The sequence below is a fragment of the Notothenia coriiceps genome, unplaced genomic scaffold (genome assembly GCF_000735185.1).
Source record: "Notothenia coriiceps isolate Sejong01 unplaced genomic scaffold, NC01 NC01_scaffold00009695, whole genome shotgun sequence".
In the NCBI taxonomy this organism is placed as follows: Eukaryota; Metazoa; Chordata; class Actinopteri; order Perciformes; family Nototheniidae; genus Notothenia; species Notothenia coriiceps.
The window spans coordinates 884,724-910,239 of record NW_011342396.1 but is presented as its reverse complement, the minus strand read 5'-3'; the positions used below and the strand labels follow the sequence as shown (position 1 = coordinate 910,239).

The following is a 25,516-nucleotide window of genomic DNA, read 5'->3' as shown; positions in this document are numbered from 1 at the left end:
GTATATTGCTATCCTTAGTACAACTCCAACTTGCATCTCATTTATGGAAGATTAAGTTTTTATATTTCAATGATTCTTCAGTCGAGCACCGCCCAAATCATGGTCTTTGTATTCTGGTGTGGAATGAATAGCATGTGTGGCTTGTTTTTTTCACATTTTCTCCTTTTTTAGAGGCTGTCTCGCATTTGTTGTTTGCTTTCAGGCTTCAAGGTAAAACAATTTACAAAACAAACGAGAAAGGAACAGAACAAAACACTAATGCTTTCATTCAACCACTACATCCGACCTCCCGCCCCTGCTTCCATCTCCCCTTATTTATCTCTTTTCAACACCACTGAGGCTATTTTTCAGGACTGAAATTTCCACTTTTTGGAGGTCATGTTGTCGGCATCTCTGTCGGTTTGTATTTTTGCCAACTCAAATCTCTGTTGCGAATGAATAAAAAGTCATTTTAATAAAGATAGAAGCTTGTTGATGTTAGCGAAAGTGCAAATCACAAAAACACGGATAAAATAACTGAAAACTTTTGAAGCTAACATTAATATGCCTCTGATATCTTATACAAATGACCGACATACTTTAACCTTTATTTTTATAAACATTGTTAATGTTAGTTATTTAGAAGAGAACCAGATGGCTGTAGGGACACTAATGAAACCTCAAAGTCAAGATGACAAACAAATTGCTGCTAATACATTTACTTCTTCTATGATTATGGCAAAAACCTGTCAGCTTTAATGATGTAATGTTAGGCTCTGTCCCAAGCTCCCAGCGGTCATACATCAAAGAAATAATTTCGACATCTTCTCTGATGCCACAGAACTCCTAACACACTCTCACACACACACACACACACACACACACACACACACACACACACACACACACACACACACACACACACACACACACACACACACACACACAGCAAAGCAGGCTGGTTAATGCAAAGAAAGCCTGACTCAGTGAGTTTGAATTTGGGAATTATTAGAAAATGAAATAGATGAATTGTAGGAACAGGTGTTGTTGTTTGACATGTCATTAATCAATCAAAACTTAACAATTATCTCCGGACTCTGGTGGTCATGACCTTTGACCTCATCCACAAACATGCATTTGAGAGAGATTGATGAGGGTTGAACTTGCATGAACCCAAACTGTGTTAGACCAAAACTGATACAACACATTACTCAAACCAACCTGCAATAACAACAGGGCTTCAGCGTATTTATATCTTGAAAACCTTTCTTGTGTTATGAATTATACCAAAAATGAGAGGTTACGTCTGGCAATATTTCTTCATTGTTCTTATGGTCAACAAATAAAGACCATCTAACAAATATTGACATGTACCCAAAACCTAATTTGGTTTATTCCTCAGTGCAACAGAGCTCTTTTGCTGGCCAAAAGAAAAAGAATCACAACAAAAAACACACTGTCCATCAACATGCACCATACTGATGCTAACAATACTGAGAGGGAATCTGTAGCTGAATTTGCTGAAGTGTTGTATTCCCATTATGTTAAGGTTAAGTTCAACCTGTCTTTAAACCAATTGTGTTTTTTTGGACATCTGGTGAATGTATGTCCAATATTAACCCATAATGTTGCTGTGCTTTGGCCTTCATGAGAAAAATAGCTCCCTCTTTAGCTGCGTTTTGCTCAAATGTTCACTAGTTACTCACTGTTTTATATCTGAAGTTTGTCTGAGCATTTTTTCAGAGTTTTTTCACTTTAAAAGTGCACAACTATCAGTGACAGTGAACCAAAACAGTAGAGCCATGGGCACAAAATCAAAACAATAAGCGGAAAGACACTAACAAGTGACCTACAGAGTGCATTGTTGGTGGGATTAGTTGACAATAACACATTTAGAATATGACCTGCATTATTATTCAAGTGTCAATATAATCTGAGAACAATGATATTACTATCCACGGCTGAAGACTCAAACCGCTTTCACTCGGTCATATTGGGATATTTTGCAGACGATAACGTTTTTAAAGCATTGAGTCACCATGACCTTGGATTTCAACCCATTTTGATGAAGCCACACAAACGAATACAATGGCAAGTATGATATTTGTATCCGTCAATCTCATGTATCCCTAAAAAAAAAACTGGCAAGAAGCAAAAAAAGCAATCTAGCCTGAAGGATCGCCAAAATCCTGTCGTGATTATAGACCCAAATAATAACAATACATCCATCCACTGCTTTTCAAACACAAAACACACTATCATCAAACCAACTGTGGTTTACTTATTTTGTGTCATTTCAAGGTCTCCACACACACACACACACACACACACACACACACACACACACACACACACACACACACACACAATGATATAAGCCAGGTGACCTTGTGCGGTACTGGCGCAGCAGTGTCTCCATGGTGATGCACCTGGAATGCTCACAAAGACACGCAGCAGCTTTTATAATCATCTCAGCTTCTACATCAGAAATAAGATTGATANGTGGTGGACTCATCAGAACAGAGTGGGCGAGCTGACCAATCAGAGCACACTGGGCTCACAGGAGGGGGGGGGCAGGAGCTCCCACAAGTCGTTTAGGACAGAGAGTGAATACACATACTATACAGAGATGCTGTATGAGAAACCAATGTGAGTTTGGAAAATTGCACAATATAAATCTATTCTAATAGACCTCAACAATGGAATTATGATCAGTAGAAATGGCCATGACATGGGACCTTTAAAATGTGGCTCGATCATCCCAGCTGTAAAACCATTGCACTTATGTCTTGTCGGAAAATAAATTGCAGGTCCCAATTTTTAAAGGTCTCTTATTAAAAATGTGTTTCTTACCATATGTTTGAAAAGTTTTCTTCAACTAGGCCAAGCCAAGAACTTGCTGACCCACTTAGTGGATCTATCAGTGTGATTAGGTTTGATATGACTCATGTCATTGGCCCAACTAAGCCATAGCTTGATGGTGATTGGATCAATGGGCATGCTTAAGTGAATTGAGGTCACTGATAGGACGTTTGGATACCGGGCTGTGGACTGGGAGAGTTCTGAGCGTGATGTTAAAATCCAAATCAAATAGACTAGCATGCAGCCTTACAACTGCGCACACACACGCTCAAACACGCACACAACCGTACACACACACAAAGTCGTTGTGTCTCATCAGTGTCAAACATTTAAAGCAGACGTGGAAATTTGCTTAACCATGTTGTAATGAGGAGAGGGTGAATGAGGATCCTCGTTTAACTGATTACCATCGTCCACGCCGCACAACCTTACAGGGACTTCTCCACCTCTCTCACCACTTATGAATCTTAAGTCTGTTTTTTACATTTTTATTATCTGCCACTGATGGTCTCATTTGGCAGCGTTTTGCTTGCAGTTCATAAAAAAACGATATATTTGTGAATACATTTGTATTAGGGAATGTTTGAGACAAGAATAATTATTGCACGCTCTGTTACTTTAGCATTCGACCTGAGGATCTTGATCTATTTTAAACTTGAAATGCAATGCTTATAGTACAGCAGTTATAGCTTATTTCCTCGTCAAACATCACAAATGTGATCTCAAATTCAAATAGTTTGAATTTTGGATGCCTTTAGGCCCAGATACACCGGCCCGAAATCGGCAGTAAATGGGAGTCGGGCCGAACATGAGCGTGGGCACGCCCTATTCGGAGTGGTGTGCGCCGCACCGTCGGGTCTTTTCTGCCGACCTGACGCCTTTTCTTGTTGAATCGGCGTCGGGAACACCACCGGAAGTCGGACAAAGGGATAACACAGATTGGCTGTTCAGCCAACGAATCAGTGCATGAGAAGCGTTAACGGAAGTGAGGGAGGTAAACAAATGATTTTAAATGGAAGATGGAACAGACACGGACGGCTATTTCACCTCATCGGTTTATAGAGCTCCTGTTCGTTCATGTTTTCAATGGACGAGAGTGAAAATGGAAAGAAAAACGCTATTTGTTGTTTGTTTATATCACGGAGTCTGCTCTTCTTCTCTGTCTTCCGGTTGTTCCGGTTGTTGCCTCTTTTGAATGATGAATACACACTACCGCCGCCTGCCGGTAAGGAGAGTTATTGCCACTCACGCATACGCAGTTCATACGTGCTCGGCTCGGATTTGCGGTGTGTTCCAGTGCGCGAAGTCGGCAAATACGCAGGAGAGTCCGGCGACGCAACAGTCGGTGTCGGCGTCGGCAACTTCTCAGGTGACTGGCCGGTGTATCTGGGCCTTAATGCTTCATGTGCTATTGGTGCCAAAACACTTCAAGAAAGACCATCTTGGCTGCTCATCACAAGTACATAGACTGAAAGTCATTCATATACTTTATGGTACTATTAGACTTCTTCAATACGCCAGCTAATGCTCGCACCACACCACAGTGAAAGCCTAGAGCAAGATTTTAAAAATATACTGTATGAACTTATGTTATAACTCTTTGCATTGACCATGAAACACAAGGGAGGACATTTCAAAAGCAATTTCAAACTCTTTGTTCTATAATGTCAGCTTGTTTGTGGTGGAGCCTCTTCATCTCGTGATAATGCTAAAAGCTGATACACAAAGTGTCCGTGATGAAAGAACTTCCCCTGGGACGTGAGAGCAGTCTGAAATTGTTTTTCTGCATGCATTTGCCAGTAATGGGTGAATAAAGGTGATGTAGTGAGCAGACGTATCTGTGGTGGTTGTTTTATGGATGTGCAATATGGGAATCAGGCTCAAACTGTGAAATATGAATATAATGCAAAATATGAGCGTAGTTAGCCTGAACTGCACTTTAAGCAAGTCTGTATTGCATATCTTTCCCATTGCCATGTATCTGTAGTTTGTTTTGTTAATGCTATAGTGTAATGTTTAGTAATAAATAGTTCCTCCTCAAGTATATTGGGTACTGCATCAATGATCTCCTTTCCATTTCTGTATTTATCTGTATAGTTGCATTTAATATTTAGTGTAGTAAGGATTTAAAGCAGTAATTATATCAATATTTTACTTTAGATTACGTGTTTTAGCATATTTAAACTCATAGTTTTGGTTTTAGAAACCTTATTGTTTTCTTACACTTATTTCACTCTCGAAGTGTACTTTTTTTTACACAGCAAGTAGCTATTTTCAGGCTCAAAACTCTAATACTTGCCCGGCAACAACAGTGTTAGAGATGGTCCAACATTTAGCAGGTAAAGACCCACACGTTTCCCTTCGGAGGTGGTGGGGACCAAATCAAAATAAAGTGGCCATAAAGAAGAAGAAAAAGATGGACCTTTATTAATCCCCCGAGGGGGAAATTCAGTGTCGTACACACACGCGCGTTTTTATACAGGTAATACAGTACACACTTTTTACAACATGCATATACATACATGCGCAAGTCAGCAGTTGGGGGTTAGGTGCCTTGCTCAAGGGCACTTCGGCAGTGGCCCAGGAGGTGAACTGGCTCCTCTCCACCAGTCCATACTCCGTATTGTTTTGGTCCGATCGGGACGTGAACCGGCGACCCTTCGGTCCAAAGTCCAATCCCCTACAGACTGAACCACTGACTTCAAATTAAAGCTTATGTTTCTCTCTACCAACTGGGTGTCAGACACGCTTGTCAAGCAAGACGAAGCATTTAAAATGTAATAAAATGTCCGTGTTTTGTTCACTGCTTTTTAACAAAGCTGCCCAAGACCAAATCTCAGTACTGACGTTATAGCACTGCAAACTCTGGATCTTGTAAAAACAAAACAAGTAGGTGAGCAGCTAAAAATAATTTCTATTTGTCGTCCTCCTGACAGATAAGGGCCATGTTATTACAGATGACTGTTGGTCTCATGGCAGTCAGGTCAACTCGGGAACCTCGTCTGTCTCTGCAGCTCTGCAGCTGAGTGTAGAGCAAATTAATTATTCCCTGGCTCTGAATCAGCCAATGGCTCAGCGCGGCGATTTAAGATCATGCTCTCTCTTTTCTGCGTCGCGGTTTCCTCTGGTCTACTAGGTACCCAATCACTGTTCCTCCTGAAAATCACGGAACAAATAACACCGAGAAAAACAGTTCTTCTGAGCTGTGATACCAAGCCCTGCTGCCTGAGTAATTCATCTGTGCCTGCAGCGTTCATTTGCATAGTGTTTACGCAAGTGAGCACTCACTGAACCACCTGCTAAATCTTTGTGATTACCACTGTGTTCTGCTGAGATAAAACAAAAGGTCTTTACATGACTTAATGGTGCATGAAGGGGATTGTACCCACTGACCATAAGGCTGTTAGTCTGTCTATATTGCAGAGGGACATTTCCCCACTACTTCAACAGACATTAATGCATTGGAGATAATAAACATGATTAGATTGTTTATCAAATATTAAACAAGTGCATTTAAATGCACTACTACTTGTAATCATTTTGTCTGTGTTTTTTATAGAGGAAGTTTCTAACACATTAAGCCACAACCACTCCATCCTCTTTGCTGTGCTGCCATTCCCTGCAAAGGAGGGTAATGTCCTGAAAATATGATGAGAAAGAAACATGATGCCGTACTCTTCTACACTCTGCCTACTAACTGTTTATCCCTCTGATGTTGTTTCATTGCTGACGGAGTCTTTGTTTAATTTAAAGTCTTTTGAAAATGCATTCACGAACACCTTTGATTTGCCTAATGAAGCCAGGATGAAATGTTTATTAAGGAAAGCTGATGATAGGTAACGATGCATTAATTGTCTGTGCACAACATTTAGTGTCATTTTCTAAATGAAACAATGATTTGATCTCTTGTATACTGCTGTCTATAGTGTTTCCAGTTGGGGAGGAACAGAATATAGAGGTGGCAGATTAGAAAACTGTTGAGAGCTGTCAGTATTCATCATCAACCTCCTCCCCTTCACTGTTTATGCATCTTTTTCTCCTCACCCTCCCTCCCTCCCTCCCATGTTCCAAGCCCTCGACATTAAAACACATCAGAGACATCCTGCTCTAAAGTCTGGTCTGTTAACATGCTGGGTGTGTAAAATGCTTATGCTCTGATATCACAACATGTCCCTCAGGATGTTTGTGTGGAGTAGCCAAAGGAAAGATGTTTTAAAAATGACTTTAATTCAATGTTTTTGTATATATTTTGAGCCTGTGTGGCTGAAAGTAATGACTTCATAATGTAGACAGCCACTCAAATGAACTGACTGTAAATGGAGAAAAATCAATATTAAATGAAATGCATTATGTTGCTTTTTCAGTGGAATCCTGCCAAAAATCAATCACAGTAAATCACTTGCGATACTAAGATGGATGTGAAACAATTGCAGCAGCTTCCCATAACTGCACGGCCCACATGTTGGAAGAGCATTTAGGAAAATTGAACTTCTATAAATCGCTAGTACAATCTCGTTGACGCCTTTCATCGTCGCAGACAGCTTTGTCTTTGAAATCACTCCCTCGCTCACTGAGGCTTTGGTGAGAATGACACTGAAATATTGATGATAATTATTAAGATGGACATGGATTGCAATATCTCCCCCCCTTGCTCAGAAAGATAATGGATGCTGCTTGAAGCCAAAACCACATAAAATCGTATCTCAATCAAATGAGCTTTCGGTCCTCAAGTCACCTTAAATATATCTGAATATAAAATACACAATCAACAGTCATTAACAAGATGTTCCACTTGCTCTGCGTGTGTCTGTGTAATATCTTTATATCGGATATACTGCTTTGCCACAAGTGATCAATTGCTGCCTGAATCTGCTTCAAACGCCGCATAACAAGTGTTCAGTAATTAGTTGGATGACTCCTCAGCCTCTTATGTTCTGCCAAAACTGGAAGCACTGGCATCATGTGCACAGTCTTTCATTGTTTTCCCATGATGTTGCAACGCCAAATGTCATGTATTTTCCACAACAAGATACATGTAATTTGGGAGATAGCTCTGCTGGGAGTGCATAGTGGAAATAATTGTGCAGCTGCGCAGGACAGGAAAAGGACTGTTAATAGCGTGTGCACGTGACCCACAACTGCAGTAATGAATACATAAATACTTTACCAGCACTGTGGCTGGGACATTTCAGAGGAATTGCACTAGGTGACTATCAGCATGCTATTGCTGTACACTTCACATTACATAAGCAGTATTTGAAGAAGTACTTACATGGATATAGCTATGCTACAGTTTAAAAACACTGTGTTATTAGTAAAAGTCCCAAGTAAAGTAAAAGTAATTACTTAGTTACTCTCTTACCTTCCACCACAGTCCAAAATAGGATGTGCTGATATCAGAATCAATCATCAGATTCAGAATACTTTATTAATTGTTTTTTTTATAATAGCAATAATACAAATGTATTGAAAGATTTATTTTTTATTTGATTTACAATAATTATATCATATAAGTCTATCTTTTCTAAATTAATAAGAATAAAATATACCTTTTATCTGTTTGTGTTGAACAGAACCCTACATATTCTAATTTAATTGATATTACTAGATATTTGAATGATGAAAAGGTTTATTTTTTCACAGCTCTGTCTCTCTTAAATCCAAAATAAGTTTGTTTGTAATTCTGTTAATTGCTAACACAGGATCTAACAGAGAAATGTACTGTAGTTCTTGGTCTGTTTCAAAAAACATCTCACCAAAGGACAGAACGAACCAGCTGGCTAACACTGGCACATTTACAGAAATGTTGATTCATGTGTGATGTCCTTATAAATAAAGACATGAGATGAAACTGACGTCTAATTGACCCAACACATTAATCATGTTTCTGTGTGGGATAACATGCTGTTCAGTTCTTGGATTATGAAATAACAAATTACAAGTCTCCATCTCAATACTTTTCTACATCTAATCAGGTCAGAAACGAGACAAAATCCACTGATATGCAACATGTTCTTTATTACTGGGACACTGAACAATAATACACTGCTGGTTTTTCATGTGTTGCCTTCAGCAGCTGTTTTGCTCTTATATAAAAATAGGTGTGGATGATGCTCAAGGCTGCGCTCCCTACTGCGCTCGAACACCTCAGACCACGTGACCAGCAGGCGCACAAAACCTTAACACCGCGCGCTCCCACAGCACTCTGCACCGGCTGTCTGTCCGCAGCTCACTGTAGTTCAGACTGACAGTATATCCGGGGAGTAAACCTACGATATTCCCCCCGGCATATCCTCAAAACAACAACAAATGTAATTTCCAACTGGCTTCCAGTCCTGTGTGGAGTTGCTGCAACTGTTGGGGAAGAGAGTGAAGACAACCGAATGGTTTACTCCCAGTTTTGTTTTTGTTTTGTTTCCTTTTTTTGCGTTATGAACCGAGGCAAAATGTTTGTGCTGAAAAAATCAAGGTAGGCTTCTTTCTATTTGCTGTTTTAATCGTTTTTTTAATTATCTTTGTTTAATTTATTTTTGAGTGTAATCGCCCAATTAATGAAGGGACAGCTTTAAATCAAGACTCTATATATTTTTCTTTTAAAGTATTTTTTTCGAATCTCAAGTTTAAATGTGAGCTAAATCTGTTCCTGCTTTTTAAATATGTGTTATTCCAAACCCTCAATGCAAACTTCACCGTTAATTATTAATATCATAATTACTGGTATCAAAATGTTGACGGATCATTGGACAGATTTGTGCAGTCTGTATCTGGTTTCTGCCTAGATACCTAATTAATCCAATGATTATTGAGAAGATTCAAAAGCGTAATGCCTAATGACCTGCTTTGATGAATAAGTAAGCTTGACTGTCCTACATACTTAATGCAGTGATTTCCCCTGAGGCTGCACAGGTTTGTCATCAACTGTTCAGTTTCCCACTATTGTCTGGGATGCATCTGGTCTGGAGTCAGCTGGCTGATGCACAATATCTCCCAGCATCAAATGTATTTTTCCGCTATATTAACCATTGATGATTTTTCATGTACTCAATTAATATAATAATTGAATTTAATGTGATGTATTTGGTATTTTTCAATTAAATTATTGCATTATTCATGAGATAAAATCTCCTTTTATTTCCTTCATAGATGTCCTTTTGCATGGATGTAAAGCCGTTACGCCACACTCCTCTCCACTGAGCATCTCTACAGCCACAAGGCAGCCATGAAGTTGGCTTTGCAAAGGATTGCAGGCAGCACAATGAGTACACTAACGACAGGTGTCCAGTATCTCGGCTCCAACGACGCCAGCTACGACGACACCTCCATTGACTCGACTTTAGTCAAGAACCGTTTCCATTTTGAGAAGCCTCACGCCGCCTCGATAAGTAACGCCTTCCCTGGAAATAAGGAAGTAATTATCAGCGGCCTCGCTCCCATTTTCCCCACAAATGTATCAGACTTTCTGCTGAGTAATGGCACGTCTGTGGAGAGTGGAGGGGCGGCACAGTGTGGGGAGGACTTTGTGGACAACATGGAGTGTTTTATGATTCTGACTCCCGAACAGCAGCTCGCAGTCGCCATCCTGGCTCTCACGCTGGGTACATTTACAGTGCTGGAGAACCTCATGGTGCTGGTTGTGATCCTACACTCCCAGACACTTCGGTCTCGGCCTTCCTACCACTTCATAGGCAGTCTTGCTGTGGCTGATCTGATCGGCAGTATCATATTTGTCTACAGTTTCCTGGATTTCCACGTCCTCCACAGGAAGGACAGCCCCAATATGTTCCTCTTTAAGCTGGCGGGGGTCATCGCCTCCTTCACCGCCTCTGTGGGCAGTCTGTTTCTCACTGCGATCGACCGCTACATCTCCATCCACAGGCCCATGGCGTACAAACGCATCGTCACAAAGAATAAAGCAGTCATTGCCTTCAGTGTGATGTGGACCATCTCCATCGTCTTCTCACTGCTGCCTCTGCTGGGGTGGAACTGCAAGCGTCTCAACTCTGTCTGCTCAGACATTTTCCCTCTAATCGACCAGAAGTACCTGATGTTCTGGATCGGGATGACAATGATCTTGGTCCTGTTCATCATCTACGCCTACATTTACATCCTCTGGAAGTCCCACAACCATGCTGTCCGGATGCTGAGTCGCAGCTCCCAGAGGAGTGTGATTATCTACACTGCAGAAGGGACTAAAGTACAGACGGTGAGGCCAGAGCAGGCCCGGATGGACCTCCGCCTGGCTAAAACCCTGGTTCTAATCCTAGTGGCCCTCATCATCTGCTGGGGCCCACTTCTAGCCATCATGGTGTACGACCTCTGCGGGAAGGTGAACGACTCCATCAAGACTGTGTTTGCCTTTTGCAGCATGCTCACCCTGCTCAACTCCACCGTGAACCCTGTTATCTATGCCATGAGGAGCAAGGACCTGCGCAGGGCCTTCGTCAACATCTGCCATATGTGCCGGAGAGCAACGCAGACTCTGGACAACAGCGCTGAGAGTGACTGGAACAGCAGGAGTGTGAGAAGCACGGCAGCAGGTGGGGCGGGGAAAGATGGAGCCCGCTGTGGAAAAACTCGAAAAAAAGTAGCCCAGGTTTCTGTTTCTGGAGGGACTGAGACTTCTTCAGCAGAGCCGGTCTAAAAGACAAGCTGCACTACTCTGGTACAACTGTGAAGTTATTGTAGAATATAGGAGGCGTGTGGTGCAGTGGGTTGTCCTTTGGTGTTTGGATCAGGGGGTCACAGATTCAAACCCCACTGCAGTCAGTATGTAGTTGTGTCCCTGGGCAAGAAACTTCACCCCAAATTGCTCCAGTGGGGATTGCCCACAGTATTGAGTATGTAAGTCGCTTTGGATAAAATACATGTAAGTGACATGTAATGTAATGTAATATAGTCCTGACACTACTACTGTTCTGTTACTGTGAAATGTGCCAAAAAAAGACTTAAGGTACAGAACTGAAGATCAAGTTTCTGATGACACTAAAAATCTGTAATATTTCATCCAACTGTATGGTGGAGTGTGATGATGATCTGTTATTGAGAAGTTGTTTGTTAAGTTGCACTATTCTGATTGACAATACCAATTGTATCTCATTATATTCAGTAAACCCTATAGTTATATCTACCAGAAACATGTTTTCTGCAACAACGGTTACAAGCTAAACACTCCGCTCTGTTTCTGCGGTTTGGTTGTGCATTAAGTTACAGATTTATGCTTAAAGGTAGACAAATATGTTGTTCCTTTTGGTCCTTTCTTTTTTTTTACACTACATCATAGCAATATTGTGACAGTAATGCAAGGTGAAACTGTGTATACCTTCATGCTACATGAACGTTTTAAATGAGAGCACACTGCTTGTAAATAGAATTAGCATCCCATTAGTGATTTGAAATCAGCTTTTGATGATTCTGTAAGACCATGATATTGTGAAATTTAGCTTTTGAATGTTATTTTAATGTATTTATCGTTTATTTTTTGTATTTATATTTTGCAAAGTAAAATGGTGAGTATTACCTGGAAATACAAACAGGTTTTTGATCAAATCAAAACTTAAGTCTGTAGCGATTTGGGAATGTTAGTTGCTTAACACGTGTGTTTATGAAACAGTGAAATCGTTTAGTGAGAAGCTACATTTTTGTGAAGCATTCATTGTGCAATTTCTCTGTGCAATTGTGTCTTATAACTGTGTTCAATAAATATATGACAGTTGACTATTTTTAACATAATTTTGTCCATATACCTGGTGTCTTTTTCTATATATACACTTGTACTTTACTTGAGTATTTCCATGTTTTGCTACTTACTTTTACTGCAATATATGTATTTAATAGCTTTAGTTACTTTACAGATTTGGATTAATGATTTCAAATATATACTCAACACTTAAATAAGACTTCAGTTACACCTGGAGTAAACTCACAAGCTATCCTGCTGTATACAAAGTAATTCAAACTAGCTGCACCTTTACCAGCTGTGAAAACACTTTAATGCTTCAATAATTATAATCAATACATACAGTATAATATATTATTCTAAATATTACGTAATTGTGCTTTTGGTATATTTTTATGCTAATTATGTTGTACTTTTACTTGAGTAACATTTGGAAATGCAGGACTTTTACTTTTTTATTCCTACACTCTGGTACTTCTACTTTTACTCAAGTACAAGATCTGAGTACTTCTACCAGCTTTGAATTTATGTATAGTGGTATTGTTATATTTAGAAAAAACTGTACAGCAGTTTCAGAAGGCAACATATATAATGCAGGTATAAGTACAAGTAAAGACCATTACTTGCGAACCCTTTTCTACGGCTTTGGTCTTAAAGTAGACGCTTAATAACGAGCCTCTCAACCCTGTTTTATGTGTATGGTTCACCCATAAAGGATTTTTAAATATTTTACATTGAGGCACTTTAGGGCCTTAAGAGATACAAATATTTCTCACAACGGAAACTTGAGGAAAGCGACAAAGAAATAGGCCTAATTGTGTGTGATAGTATTATGGATTTGAAAGTTAAAGCCTACTTTTTCACTTCATGTTGACCTGCTGTGTTTTTTTGTGTAACACTGCCCTCCTGTGGAGATACAAGATATAACATAAGTCCATTGTCTAGTATTTCCCCTGGAATGATTGTAGTGATGAATTAAGTAGTAGCTCACACCATTGTATGCGATGCACCTCTAATGTAGTCAAATTGTGAAACGTGAATTTCGCATTTCGTATGCTATAATTAGGATGACATTAACCTTTAATTTATCATATTTTAACGTTTCACTACATGACCCAGAATGCACTGCAGCTCAGTTCGCACGTGACGTCACGGGCAGAGAAGCCGACAGCCCCGCATGAAAAATCAAGCAGCTAGTTAGCTAGCTCCCTGTCTAACAGCAGCAGACAGTTGGCCCGCAGCCGGCTGATCGTCTCCTAAACTTTTGGGAAGCAACTTTTAGAGTAACACGAATTGTTGATCGCAGTTGGACAGACCTACTTTCCCCCTTAAGGTAAGAAACGTTTTTATTCAAATGTACACATCAGCGCAGGGTTCAACGTATGGTAGCCAAAGCTAACGTTAGCTTTGTTTTCTTTTTGATTATTGGCTAGCAAGCACAGCTATCGTTAGCTTGCTAGCAAATATTTAAAGCCTCAGCTGCGCAGTATGTTTAGCGTGTATTCCAAAGCGAAGGAAACGGCTTTTAGTGTAACAATTCACACTCTACTATGCAAGTCTTGTTAAACATTGGTCGTGGTTGGTAGTTATTTGAAACATATGATGTTAACACTTCAATATTGTCCTGTTTCGGTATTTCGCACCTCCCCTCTCTCTTTAACAAACTGAAGTCATGGCGTGTGGAGCCACCCTGAAGAGGACCATGGATTTCGATCCCCTGATGAGCCCTACGTCCCCTAAAAGACGAAGATGTATCCCCGTGGCCCCATCGTCCTCATCCTCATCCCCTAGGAAGTACCTTAGCATGGAGCCCTCGCCATTCGGGGAATCGTCGTCAAGGCTTAGTGCAGGTAATGTTACTAATGATGGCCTGTCTGCTGACCAGCCATCAGTTTGAGAGGCTTTAGCATCACGTTGAACCATACTTTAATGAACAAGACACATATATATGTATCAATGTGAAAGGGCATTTGGAATCCTAACATGACAGCTGTTTTGTCTTCCCTAACAAATACCTCACTGTCTTTTTCACTTTCTTTTGTCCCATTAGAACAAATCCTCAACAGCATCAAGCAGGAGTACAAACGCATCCAAAAGAGGAAGCATCTAGATGGAGGCTACCAACAGTCAGAGTGCTGCTATTCTCCAGAGTCCCCATCCCAGTCGTCTACTATGAATGTTTCCAGCATGCCAGGTTGGTTGAGTAACACATTGCCTACACCAGAGACCGCTCCAGAAATACCACATACATCATGATTCTCAGGGTTTTTGTTTGATTTGTACAGGAACGTCCTCTGGAGGCATTTCACCCACTAGAAAAGAACAGCCATTATTCACCCTCAGACAAGTTGGAATGATCTGTGAACGTCTGCTCAAAGAAAAGGAAGAGAAGGTGCGAGAGGAGTACGAGGAGACCATGACTTCAAAACTGGCAGGTTTGTACACATTGAGCAATTTGTTATGCCTCCAAATAACACAAATCAATCAGCAGTCCAAAACCTAATGGAGTCCAGTTTCAAATAATGACAATTCCAAGCTAGAACTAGCAACATTGTTTTTGTTCAATTGATAAGTGGACTCGTATTTGAAGCAGCTCTATAATTGTCTCACAAGTTATCATATGAAATGTATATTAATATCATAATTAACTGACTTTTCCCAAAACTTTTTTTATTTGATTTACTGTGTGTAAAGTGAACCAAGCAAAACATCCTCAAATGTGAATTTGCAACAGACATATTTTTGATATTTTTTACTTCAGCATGCCAGATTTGAATATGCGAATATTTTAATTCCTAATGACAAATACTTAAGTACTTTGTGATATCTGTACCATAGATACAGGACAAGTCTCTAAGGAATTGATCATCTCAAAGACTAATTAAGCATTACATTTATTTGTACAATACTGATTCTTATTTCCTGTCCTGTACATTTCAGAACAATATGACACCTTTGTGAAGTTCACACATGATCAGCTAATGCGACGATTCGGGGAGCAACCTGCAAGCTGTGAGTTTTTTTCATTTCATCTGAAATTATTTTCACATTCCTGGCTCACTGTAAGTGTCTTGGATCTTTTGTTTGAGCTCTGCCTTTTTGAAGTTTAAGTCACATGTCTGGTTTCTGTATTTTATTTCATCCCCCTCTTCTCCAGATGTTTCCTGAGTGTGGCCCAGAAATCTTTGCAAGACAGCCTTCTCTTGCTGCAAGCTATCACGTGATATCTCAAGAAAGAACAAGAAAAAAAAGCTCATCATTGTAAGAGATTCAGTTTAGCTAGTTTAAATGAAACTTTTCTTACTGTGCCATATTTCTGTCTTTGGGCAAAGGTTTATATGGAGCTGTTGTCAGTTGTTACCACTCTGTTAGCAACTAGGTGCTTCCTTATGTAAATTAAAAAGGACCCTATCTCTACCAGTGGCCTATGTTCTTCCTGCTGTACGTGTATCTACAGTTATCTCACTTTTGTAACGATTCCCAGCATTCCAGGCTTTGTCGCTTGTTCTTCTGTTTGTTACATGTAAATATGATAAAGCAGTGCAAGAGTTTTACTTAAGGTTTGCTGGTCAATCTGAGAGGAAGGGGAGGAAACGCAGCAGAACAGAGAGAATATGTTTGCAGATTGTCCTCTGTTCATTAATTTTTAATTTGAGCATTAAGTGGGCTAATTTGATTTTTTTTTTTTCTCCCTACCAGTGTTTTATTTATTTTGACTTGTTTTTTGCTGGTATCACTTTGAAACCAATGTACTCAATGGAAAAAACAATAAAAATCTTTTAAAGACTTCAGAATTGGTTTGAATTATTTAAGACATTGTTGTTGCACCACTTTGATTCAAACTAATATTCAATTATTTAAAAAAAGACTAAAGTGAGGTCTTTTATATGAAGCAATAATTTTTTTGAATTGGTGAATGGTTGCTCAATCTGTAGTCAACTGACTCCTAAAAAGTGTACATTCATTGAATTTAATCAACCTGATAATTGATCAAATATCACCTAACTATACTATGCCTGCAGTATAGCAACATATTGGCTCAACCCTATTAAGTTACGTTTCTAAGACACTTATTACTAATACTTCTCCTGACATCATTTGACCAGAAACAGATATAAAAAGTGTGGGTTTTCAGTCGCTACTCGCAAATATTTTATTAGAGGAAAAAATACAGTACAAAATCAAGTTAGATAAGAGCGTGAATGGAGACTGTAGCTAAAGATTTACGTGAAGTGTGTATGTGTTTAGTTAGAGTTGTGTCAGCAGCCTCCCCAGGTGATTCGAGCCACATGGTCGGTCTTCTGTTTAGTGGACTTTATGAAGCCCAGAAATTCAAGCTCGGACACAGCTCGGATGAAACGAGCGCTAGAAGAGAACAAGCTAAGGAACAACACTTATCGATTGTGGATGGAAGTCAAATCAGGGTGTTAGCATTACGTTAGTAACAGTGGCATAGTATGATGGCGGGTTAACATGTTTGTATATTCAGTTATGGAAGGATACTGTTTGACATCATCCACTTTCCCAAAACTGTCAGAGTTGGGATCGTTGCCCTCGGCACCAGACACCACAGTCGCAAAGGCCTGAAAACAAGATAAACAGGTTTTTCACCCAGGTCCGTATCTAGTCCATTCTGGGCCGATATTGGATTTTCAGATCAATAACGTGACCTATCGATCCTCTGAATCAATAAAACTTCCAACAAAGTTTGTAGGGCAAAGGTGCTGTTACTTAAAAGGTCCCTTATTATACTGTTTTTCATTAATATATAATAGGTCTCAGATATATAGAAAACATGTCTCTGAAGTGTTTGGCTCGAAACACCAAACGGATCATTGTAGCATCCCATAAACCCCTTTGTTTCAGCCCTGTTTCAAAAGTGCTGATTCTCTGTCTGTTACTTTAGATGAAAATAAGGAGCCACTCCCCACGCCCCTCTGCGAGATATTTGGTTAAAAATAACACAATAGCCGCTTTCACTGCCATTATACTGTCACGTATACTGCCCCCCGAAGTCCCGGGTAAATGGCCAGAAGCGCAGACACCTCCTCATCACTCCACCGCTCCCACGTTTCATTTTGTGTTGCCATAAGTTAGTCTCTCTCCGTTGGTGCGCTGGGCTAATGCTAATAATGCTAATGCGAGCAAATAAAATGGCGGCTTCACAAAACCTTTCGGAGTTTTACGGGGTGCGCCCAGCCAATCAGAAATCGGAACCTAGTTCTAGTTCCAGATCTTTTTGGTGTGAACGCAAAATCCCAAGAACAATCGGAACTATTCCTGGGAAAAGTACTCCGGTGTGAAAGCGCCTAATGGTTCTCTACGAGGAGATTCAGGTGATAAGGTGGCGGGTGTTACCTTGGTTGGTGATTGGCTAATGCTTACACAACCCAAAAACCTTATGACATCATAAAGTGGCCAAAATCTGATCAGTTGATTTTCAGACAGGTTTTTATATAAATGGATCAGGACAAAAAGTGAGAGAATATTTTTTTCTGAAACTTTCAGAATCCCTTTACAAAGAGGGGACACATGTTTATGTATAACAGACATGAAAAAGTGGATTTTGCATAATAAAAATTAAACTCAATTATAAGCCAAATACCAAACATATAAACTCACTTCCAGCCAGTCGAAGAGGTTGATCAGCCTGCCGCACTCCAGGTGGAGTTTGTACACGATGCAGATATCAGGAGCTGCGTTGGAGACGGACCCATCCTCAGACTTTAGGCGGTCATTCTGAAGGAAAAGCAAAGAGACCACAATGAAGCTACTCTCACCGCTTTCAGTTTCTCCTTATCTTAAGATAGTTACACACTTTGATGGAATTAAGAAGTACCTGGAGATAATAGAAGGGGCTGTTGAGCGCAGCCTGAATGGAGGTGCGCGGTGCTGCATTCAGGTGGCGTCTCACAGTGGCTGAAGAAGAGTAGTAGCAAACTTCATACAGTGTCTGAGACTCTGGGGGAGACAGGTGGCTCCTGGGAGGGAGAGCGATGTTAGTCAAATAATCATTTATACCACATTTATTACAATTTGAATTCAAGCAGAGCAGAAGGTAATACTTCTTACTGCACTAAGCTGTCGATAAATTGGAGAGCTTCATTTCGCAGAACCTCGAATGGACTCAGTTTTTTGGATCTCCGAGACTCGTTCATCTCCAGCAGGGCCTAGAAATATGTGAGAATAATTTATGGATCAAACTCATCAGAGAGGAAGAGAATTCCTTCACAGAAATGCGGTAAAGATAACATTCTTCAGAAAACCATAAAAACCTTCTGCAGCTGGAACAGATCCGTTTTCTTTGGAAGGTTTTTCACCGGGGAGGTGATACTCTCTTCAGCAGGAGGGGGGGGTTCGGCAACTACGGCTGTGAAGAACAAGACAAAATCATTTGTTGTGTATTCACTAACTACGGTAATAAGATATAAAGATATGCAAGTCTCTCCATTTGTACTACTTACTGTCCAACTGCTTGAATTTGGCGAGCATGGCTTCCAGCAGAAGAAGAGCGCTTTTCATATTCTTAGACTTGGAATGCTGCAATATCTCCGCGCACTTCTTGAGCAAAGAGATCAGCTCATCTTTAGCCAGCATCCTAGAGGGTAAGGATTGGGGTGAGGAGGTTAACAACTTCTGCTTTGTTCACAATAAAAAAGCCAGTCTCAAACAAAGGAAATTGTTCCAATGCTGTTTGACTGTATACAAATGGCTATTTGGCCACCAGGAGGAGCAATAAACATCCAAATACCATTGCATATGCTGCCATCTAGAGAATAAAATGTGTAAATAATGTTTTTTTATTAAAAAAAAAATGACATGGAATTTGGGATTATTTTTAAACAGTGGGCATGGCTCGAAAAGCCTCCTGCCTACAATGAGGATTCATGATCGTGCATGTTGGTTCTTCTGGTTGAAACACAAGTTAAATATAAAGATTTACTTCAGAAGCTTCATGGCTGATTGGTATTCCTCATTCTCCCAGACGTTCTTCTCCAGACAGATTAAATGGAGCTCTCTGATCTGTAACACAATTCCAGTTTTAGAAAACATAGAATAGAATTACCTCAACACTACAAACAAAGTTGTTTTTTCATATAGAGCAGTCATTTCTTGCCTGTTTCCCAAGCGGGTATCGAGGCAGTGATGAGGTCAGAGTGTGGAGACACCTCAGGGTGGGATAATAGTGTTTGTGGTATTTGCGAAGGTCTTTTATCAGCCTCCGGCACACCTCCTAAAAGACAGAAAAGCCTTCCATTCTGACGTGCTTCTATTACCTGCCAATGCCTCAGGTGTAGAGATAAAACAAAAATGTACCTTCAAATGAGTTTCATCTGTGAGCAGGTGCTCCTGTTCCTGAGGTTCCTGCTTTTCTATATACCTAGAAACACGCAGGGTAGACTCTATTTAAATGATTAGTTGTACATTTGAAAAAGCTCAATCAAATCCTACAACAAGGTACTAACACATGAACAAAAATGTAGTTAGCCGGTGAATAAAACTAAATGATATATGTGTGTGTTTGTGTTTGTACCTCTTGAAGGACGGCAGCTGTCTGATCCTCTCTAGGTCCCGGTGACCAAGCTGCATCACATTAAGCAGAGCCTCCTTCTTCCTACAGCACAGCACACTGAGAGGCTGAGAGTGAAAGTGCTCCAGCAGGGCCAGCTGCACCAACACAGAGCAGATAGCGTGCATATCACTTATCTAAATTACACTTACATACAAAGAGAAAACTGGTAAAAAAAATAAAAAAAATAGGATACCTGCACTCAACATCCACAAATATTAAAACAAAATACTTATTTGGGATGTTGAGTGTAGCAGTCACAAAGGATGGCTCAAACCAAACAGCCCATCTATAGATGATTGGTACGATATCATTTGTGAAATCTTTGTAATGGAAAGAATAACCTTCTCTATCGAACTTACATTTGAGGACATTTGGGAGAAGTGTATATTACCCTGATACGAGCTTCCTTTGTTTAACTGTTTGAATCTTTTATTTAATGATCTATACTCTCAATGTTTTATATTGAAAAGAAAACACCTGTTCATATTCTTGTGTGCTTATTGTCGTTGTTTTGTCAAGAAAAATAAAAAAGACGGACCATTCTGTAAAGCTATTGAACTACATATGTATATGTAGACTGAAGTTGAAATGTGATCCAAAGAAATAATTTAAAAAATGTAAATAAAACGTAGGATACACATGTTGGATAAGCTCTTAGAAGCCACTCTGTACCTGAACACCCTTGATGAAGCTTCTCACTGAGAAATCGTGGTAGAGGAAAATGCTGATCAACACCTGCATCACTTTGCCGTTGAGCTTGAAAGGAAAATGCGTTGTCAGGATCAACTGGAAACATAAACGAGACAAAATATACAATTGACTTCCTGGTCATTCATTTCAAGACAACACAGCAGCCAAATAAACAATTTGATTGAAAACAATCTGCAAAATGTTTCATGTCTTCATGTTGTATATCTGTATACTTAAAGAGATCAAATTGCAATAACGTTGTACTAACAGAACATTTGCATGTCAAAAAAGGTTGCTTGTGAACCTGCTAATGGATGAGATGCGTCAAAAACCAAACTTCCATTATTATTTATAAGATTTAAATCAAGCACATTTCATAAAAGGCTGTTTTTTCTTGTTATTTTGCTTGAATGAAAACTGTTTATACTTCTCAAAAATGAAAAGTATTTTCTGCTTCATGAACTTCAAAAACAAAACAAAAAAATCAAAACACCTGGACAAGAGTTCATTTCTTAAATGTAGATGTAAGAAAAAAAATATTTGATACCGTTTTGCTTGTTATATCTCCATGATTAGAAGTTGTGCAATACCATCTATTTCACCATGCTATGTCTGCATAAGTATATCTATTTTACAGTTTGACACAAAATTGGATGGAAGATTGGCAAATTTAATTTAGAATAAAACAGGTTAGAGAAATAACAAAGACTTTCAGTTGTGGAAGCTCATTACATCACTCTCTACCATATTTTTTGAATGCATACTTCCCATAGTGAATGTGAGAGTAACCGTTACCTTGTCTATAACTGTGGCCAGGTGCTGAGTACAGGAGAGCGACTGGAAGAGCTCTATGCACAGCAGGGAGGACACAGAGTGGGGCAGCATGTGTTGGATGGTGCTGGGTGACGTGGCGATACCAAAGATGAACATCAGCGGAAGACGTTCAATGTACCGGCTGGGGAATGGATAACATGTTTTAACAGATGTTTGAATAATAGACGAGATATTTAAAACACTGATGGCTGCATTTTTCCTTCAGTGAATCATTCACTGGGCCGCTTAAAGAGGTATGTTGCCTCGTAAGTTAAGTTATAAGTTAGCAAAATCAATAAATGTAGGTAAATGGTGCTTGATACTTGAAAATGCTTTAAGAAAAACAACAGCCTACATCTCAGCTCTCCATAGGGTTTCAGTTATTTTGTTGGCAGCTCATTCCTAAAAACAGAAGCCTCAGATTGCTTTTAAAAAGAGGAAATATAAAGGGTAGATTTCAAGCTTGTAATGTAATGAAGTTATAGGGCACTTTTTATCAACTAAGATTTGTTTGAAAATGTTTCCCTAACTTAAATTAACTGAAGTTATTTGAAAACTGTGTACTACTGTGTAATATATTTGTACATGTATATTTAAAAAGTACAATATAAGACAAGCACAAGTTTAATTTGTGGGCCATATTCCATTGTACTTTTTGAATTTGCTGAGGGCCGATTCAAAATGTCCCGGGGGCCAAGCTTTAGTTTGGACCCCCCTGGGCATTGAAGTTACCTGCAGATGAGTATGAAGTCCTGAAGAACTCTTGCATTGAAAGCCTCCAAATCTTTGAAAATAATGACAATGGGAGGCTGCTGCAGATCATCTTTGACCGGAGAGCTACGCTTCTTTCCAGGCGTAAGAGAATAGGATTTCTAAAAACACAGGGAAAAGTGCTTTCAGCTTTTCAAAGTCTTTCCATGCACCAAATTGCAAATCTAAAATCATGTTCACTGGTTATGCTTTACGGTCATACCTTTGTATTCATAGTGTACCAATCACAGAGTGTATTGAGGGAGCAGTGCACGCTCTTGTGGAGCAGAGCACTGGTCTGCGCCGTCTCCTCTTCCTCATCATCATCCACAGTCACATCAGTGCCCAACAACCTCTCCAGGACCCTCTTTATTAAATGCTTCAAGGCTGAAATGAAAAAGAAAACAATATAAGAAAAGAAAGTATTAAGTCACTACCACAGTTATTCTATAATAATAATAATGATAATACGTTTGATTTATATAGCACACTTTAAAGACAACGTCATCTCAAGGTGCTTCACAAAGCTATAAGGAAAAATAAGTGAAAAATATATCTAAAAGGAGCATATTGGATCAAATATGGCAATATAAAAAATAAAAGGTTAAGAGCATAAAAGGATTCTTGGACACAAAGACATAAGTTCCTTCAAAATGCAATTAAATTATCGCTCTCGTCTTTTACCTCTGCACTCTTTGGCCTGTACTGAGGCCACATGAGGAGTCACCGACTGCCGGAGCAGTTCAGACAAACTCTGGAAGGTCATGTCATGGTCCGGGACATTTACACCTATGTGAAAGATATCAGAGGAAAAGAAAAAGCAAAACAAATGTATGACAATGTTAGCTTTGAAACCCCATATTAGAACACCACAAGATTGGGGGAAAAAAACGAAATTCAATTGTAATCTTATACTAAACTGGCTGTGGATAATCAATCAGCAAATGAGATTATTGTCAACAATTTACCGAGAACAAGAGCCGCTGTGGGGATCTCGCTGGCCCTCATATGTGATGCCCAGTCACTGTGCTGGCGAGTGGAAGAACACTTCCTCGTGAAGTCCAGCAAGCTGTCCAGGATTTTCGTGTTGAGTTCATCCTGTAAAAGCTTACAGATAGCAAAAAAAACATTGTTAAACCCATTGTTTATGACAATTCAAACCCACAAACTGTTTATGATACTCTTGTTTGGATGGAATATTATTAAGGCTATTGTTTACCATCTCTTTAGTGTGGGAGTTTTGTTTAAAATAATGCACTGTACAATTGGGATGGCATCAGATGTTTTTAGTCTGGGTGTTCTGCTTTGGTTTTGTATATTTTGAGACATTGTATGAACAAACAATTATTTCCCAGTTGAATAGTTTACCTAAATAAATAGGTCAAAAAATAGTAAGAAATGTTTCTCTAAGTCAAGGGTGATGTCTTTAGATCCATTGCTTCGGCAGTCCATTCATCGCTTTATCCAAACGATTTAGAGTGTTATCGATCTAATGCTTATAATAAATAAGGTTGCCAACAATTACAATATTGTATTAATTCATTCCCTCTATTATCCCTGACTTCTATTTGTTCTGTTCTGTTGGTTAGGAAACACATTGAATGCTCTTACCTCATTGTCCGTTTTAATTTGATCCCAAAGATCCTGACACAGTTTGAATCGTGTTTTACTCTCGTCAGCCCCTTCACAGCCATGGATGAAGTGATCCTCTGTGGAGAAATGGCATCAAGGTGAGTGTAACACCAGACGGCTAAAATGAGGACAGTCTTCTATTAACATTATACATAACTCACCCAAACTGAGTGTCTTTTTCTTCTTAGCACTGGGCTTGAAAACAAAGCATCCCTGTAATATATACGGCGATAAGTTACAAACAGTGGAAGTTTACAATGAACATAAACAAAGAAAGTAAACTTTAATATGGCAATATTATGTAACAGACTGCAAGCTAGTTTCACGAGGAAGCCCTGCAAAAATAATAACGTCAGAATATTACGTTACCTTGGACACAGATGAAGTTGACATCTTAGTTGTAGCTACATGTAACCGTTTTTTAACTTTAGTTTAGTTCACACAGTGACTTGAGTCAGATATTTGTTTAAAATACTGCTTGTGCTGTATTTAACAAACCCCCTACTACTTCCCGCCAATATGACGTTTACGGAAAGGGCTGTGTTCACGACAGATAGGGGGACAACGCCTGTGTGTTTAAATTGTAGGTTATCGCCATTATCGCACATGATTAAAGTGTATATGCTAACACATGCTAACGTGACGTATACAACCTCAAAGTATTTAACATCAGTTTAGTTTCATTATGTTTATCCTCTCCAATGTTTTAATGCGGTGAATTCGTTGAACACTGCTGTTCTTGAACACCCCCGCCTCTTCACAGCATCTCTGGTTTCCCTGTTGTGGCCTCTCACTCAGCCATGGATGTTTAAACTCTCTGCAGGTCCCCTGTTGCAGTCCCTAAACATCATATTCATATGATACCAAGAACTTCATAATACATATACATACAAATACAATATTGGAATTAATTATTTTCTTTCTATACATGATTTTTTTAAATGTACTGAGATCAACAGCCTTTGGTACAATAATATAATTTGAAAAGATTTATTATGGGTCCTAAGCAGATGGCAACACAAAAAATGTTAAAAAAATATTAGTTTATTAGTTATCAAATGTGTAAATTGTTTGCTTAGATCTAACGCTGTAACTTATTGCAGTCTTTAATTTTCCTATTCATAAATGATGATGATGCTCCCTAGTAGAACTTATTGTGAAAAATTACTTAGTGTAAAGTTACAATTATTGAGTTTTTTAAAAATTAATTTTTATGACATGTTTAATATTTAATTTGTCTTTCAAATGTTAATTATTATTATAAGACTGGGCTCATAGAAACAAGGAACTGGCCAGGACTTTTCCACTTTTTTATACTATTTATATATATTTTTATATTTACCTAATTTATTTACAATTTATAACTATTGCATTGTATAGATTTCTGTTCGTTCCCAATAAAATAAACTTACACAAAGAATGTCAGGTTTTCACGCAAGTTAAGTTCAGTTAATATGTAACTTATATCTTAGTAAAATATAATTTTTAGCGCAATTGTTTAAACGTTTTTCCAAGACTAAACAATTTTTTATTAGAGATAT

The 25,516-nt window shown here is 39.1% G+C and overlaps 3 protein-coding genes across 4 annotated transcripts; 2 read left to right on the top strand and 1 right to left on the bottom strand.

Moving 5' to 3' along the window:
* The first annotated feature begins 9,060 nt into the window (after positions 1-9,060).
* On the top strand, positions 9,061-12,564 carry LOC104945549 (cannabinoid receptor type 1B-like). The gene is made up of 2 exons (XM_010771245.1): positions 9,061-9,310; positions 9,985-12,564. The coding sequence occupies exon 2, from the start codon at positions 10,061-10,063 to the stop codon at positions 11,480-11,482; it is 1,422 nt and encodes a 473-aa protein (XP_010769547.1). The 5' UTR covers positions 9,061-9,310; positions 9,985-10,060; the 3' UTR covers positions 11,483-12,564.
* Positions 12,565-13,674: 1,110 nt separating this feature from the next.
* On the top strand, positions 13,675-16,304 carry LOC104945548 (akirin-2). Its single transcript, XM_010771244.1, has 6 exons — positions 13,675-13,850; positions 14,188-14,367; positions 14,568-14,711; positions 14,803-14,952; positions 15,458-15,529; positions 15,675-16,304. The coding sequence occupies exons 2-6, from the start codon at positions 14,190-14,192 to the stop codon at positions 15,683-15,685; spliced, it is 555 nt and encodes a 184-aa protein (XP_010769546.1). The 5' UTR covers positions 13,675-13,850; positions 14,188-14,189; the 3' UTR covers positions 15,686-16,304.
* A 235-nt stretch (positions 16,305-16,539) lies between these two features.
* Positions 16,540-24,480, bottom strand: orc3 (origin recognition complex, subunit 3). Of its 2 annotated transcripts, none has more exons than XM_010771243.1 (20): positions 24,345-24,480; positions 24,137-24,188; positions 23,955-24,052; positions 23,312-23,450; positions 23,028-23,132; positions 22,567-22,730; positions 22,326-22,465; positions 21,576-21,735; positions 20,763-20,846; positions 20,052-20,185; positions 19,835-19,898; positions 19,635-19,751; positions 19,461-19,540; positions 18,982-19,115; positions 18,793-18,887; positions 18,590-18,687; positions 18,357-18,498; positions 18,140-18,256; positions 17,021-17,100; positions 16,540-16,882 (listed from the first exon to the last, which is right to left on the bottom strand). In XM_010771243.1, exons 1-20 carry the CDS (start codon positions 24,366-24,368, stop codon positions 16,777-16,779), a joined length of 2,133 nt encoding a protein of 710 aa, XP_010769545.1. In that variant the 5' UTR covers positions 24,369-24,480; the 3' UTR covers positions 16,540-16,776. The 2 variants fall into 2 exon arrangements, with proteins under 2 accessions (XP_010769545.1, XP_010769544.1); XM_010771242.1 differs by having other exon boundaries at positions 20,763-20,876; positions 24,345-24,479.
* Between the last annotated feature and the right edge of the window lie 1,036 nt (positions 24,481-25,516).

Excerpts from the sequence above, each read along its gene's own strand:
- LOC104945549 (XM_010771245.1), top strand. The coding sequence starts at position 10,061 with ATGAAGTTGGCTTTGCAAAGGATTGCAGGCAGCACAATGAGTACACTA.
- LOC104945548 (XM_010771244.1), top strand. The coding sequence starts at position 14,190 with ATGGCGTGTGGAGCCACCCTGAAGAGGACCATGGATTTCGATCCCCTG. Across the intron at positions 14,712-14,802 it reads GAATGTTTCCAGCATGCCAG|GAACGTCCTCTGGAGGCATT; the intron begins GTTGGTTGAGTA and ends TGATTTGTACAG. Across the intron at positions 14,953-15,457 it reads CATGACTTCAAAACTGGCAG|AACAATATGACACCTTTGTG; the intron begins GTTTGTACACAT and ends TGTACATTTCAG.
- orc3 (XM_010771242.1), bottom strand. The coding sequence starts at position 24,368 with ATGTCAACTTCATCTGTGTCCAAG. Across the intron at positions 18,888-18,981 it reads CAAATTCAAGCAGTTGGACA|CCGTAGTTGCCGAACCCCCC; the intron begins GTAAGTAGTACA and ends TGTTCTTCACAG. Across the intron at positions 16,883-17,020 it reads AAAGTGGATGATGTCAAACA|CGCTCGTTTCATCCGAGCTG; the intron begins GTATCCTTCCAT and ends GTTCTCTTCTAG.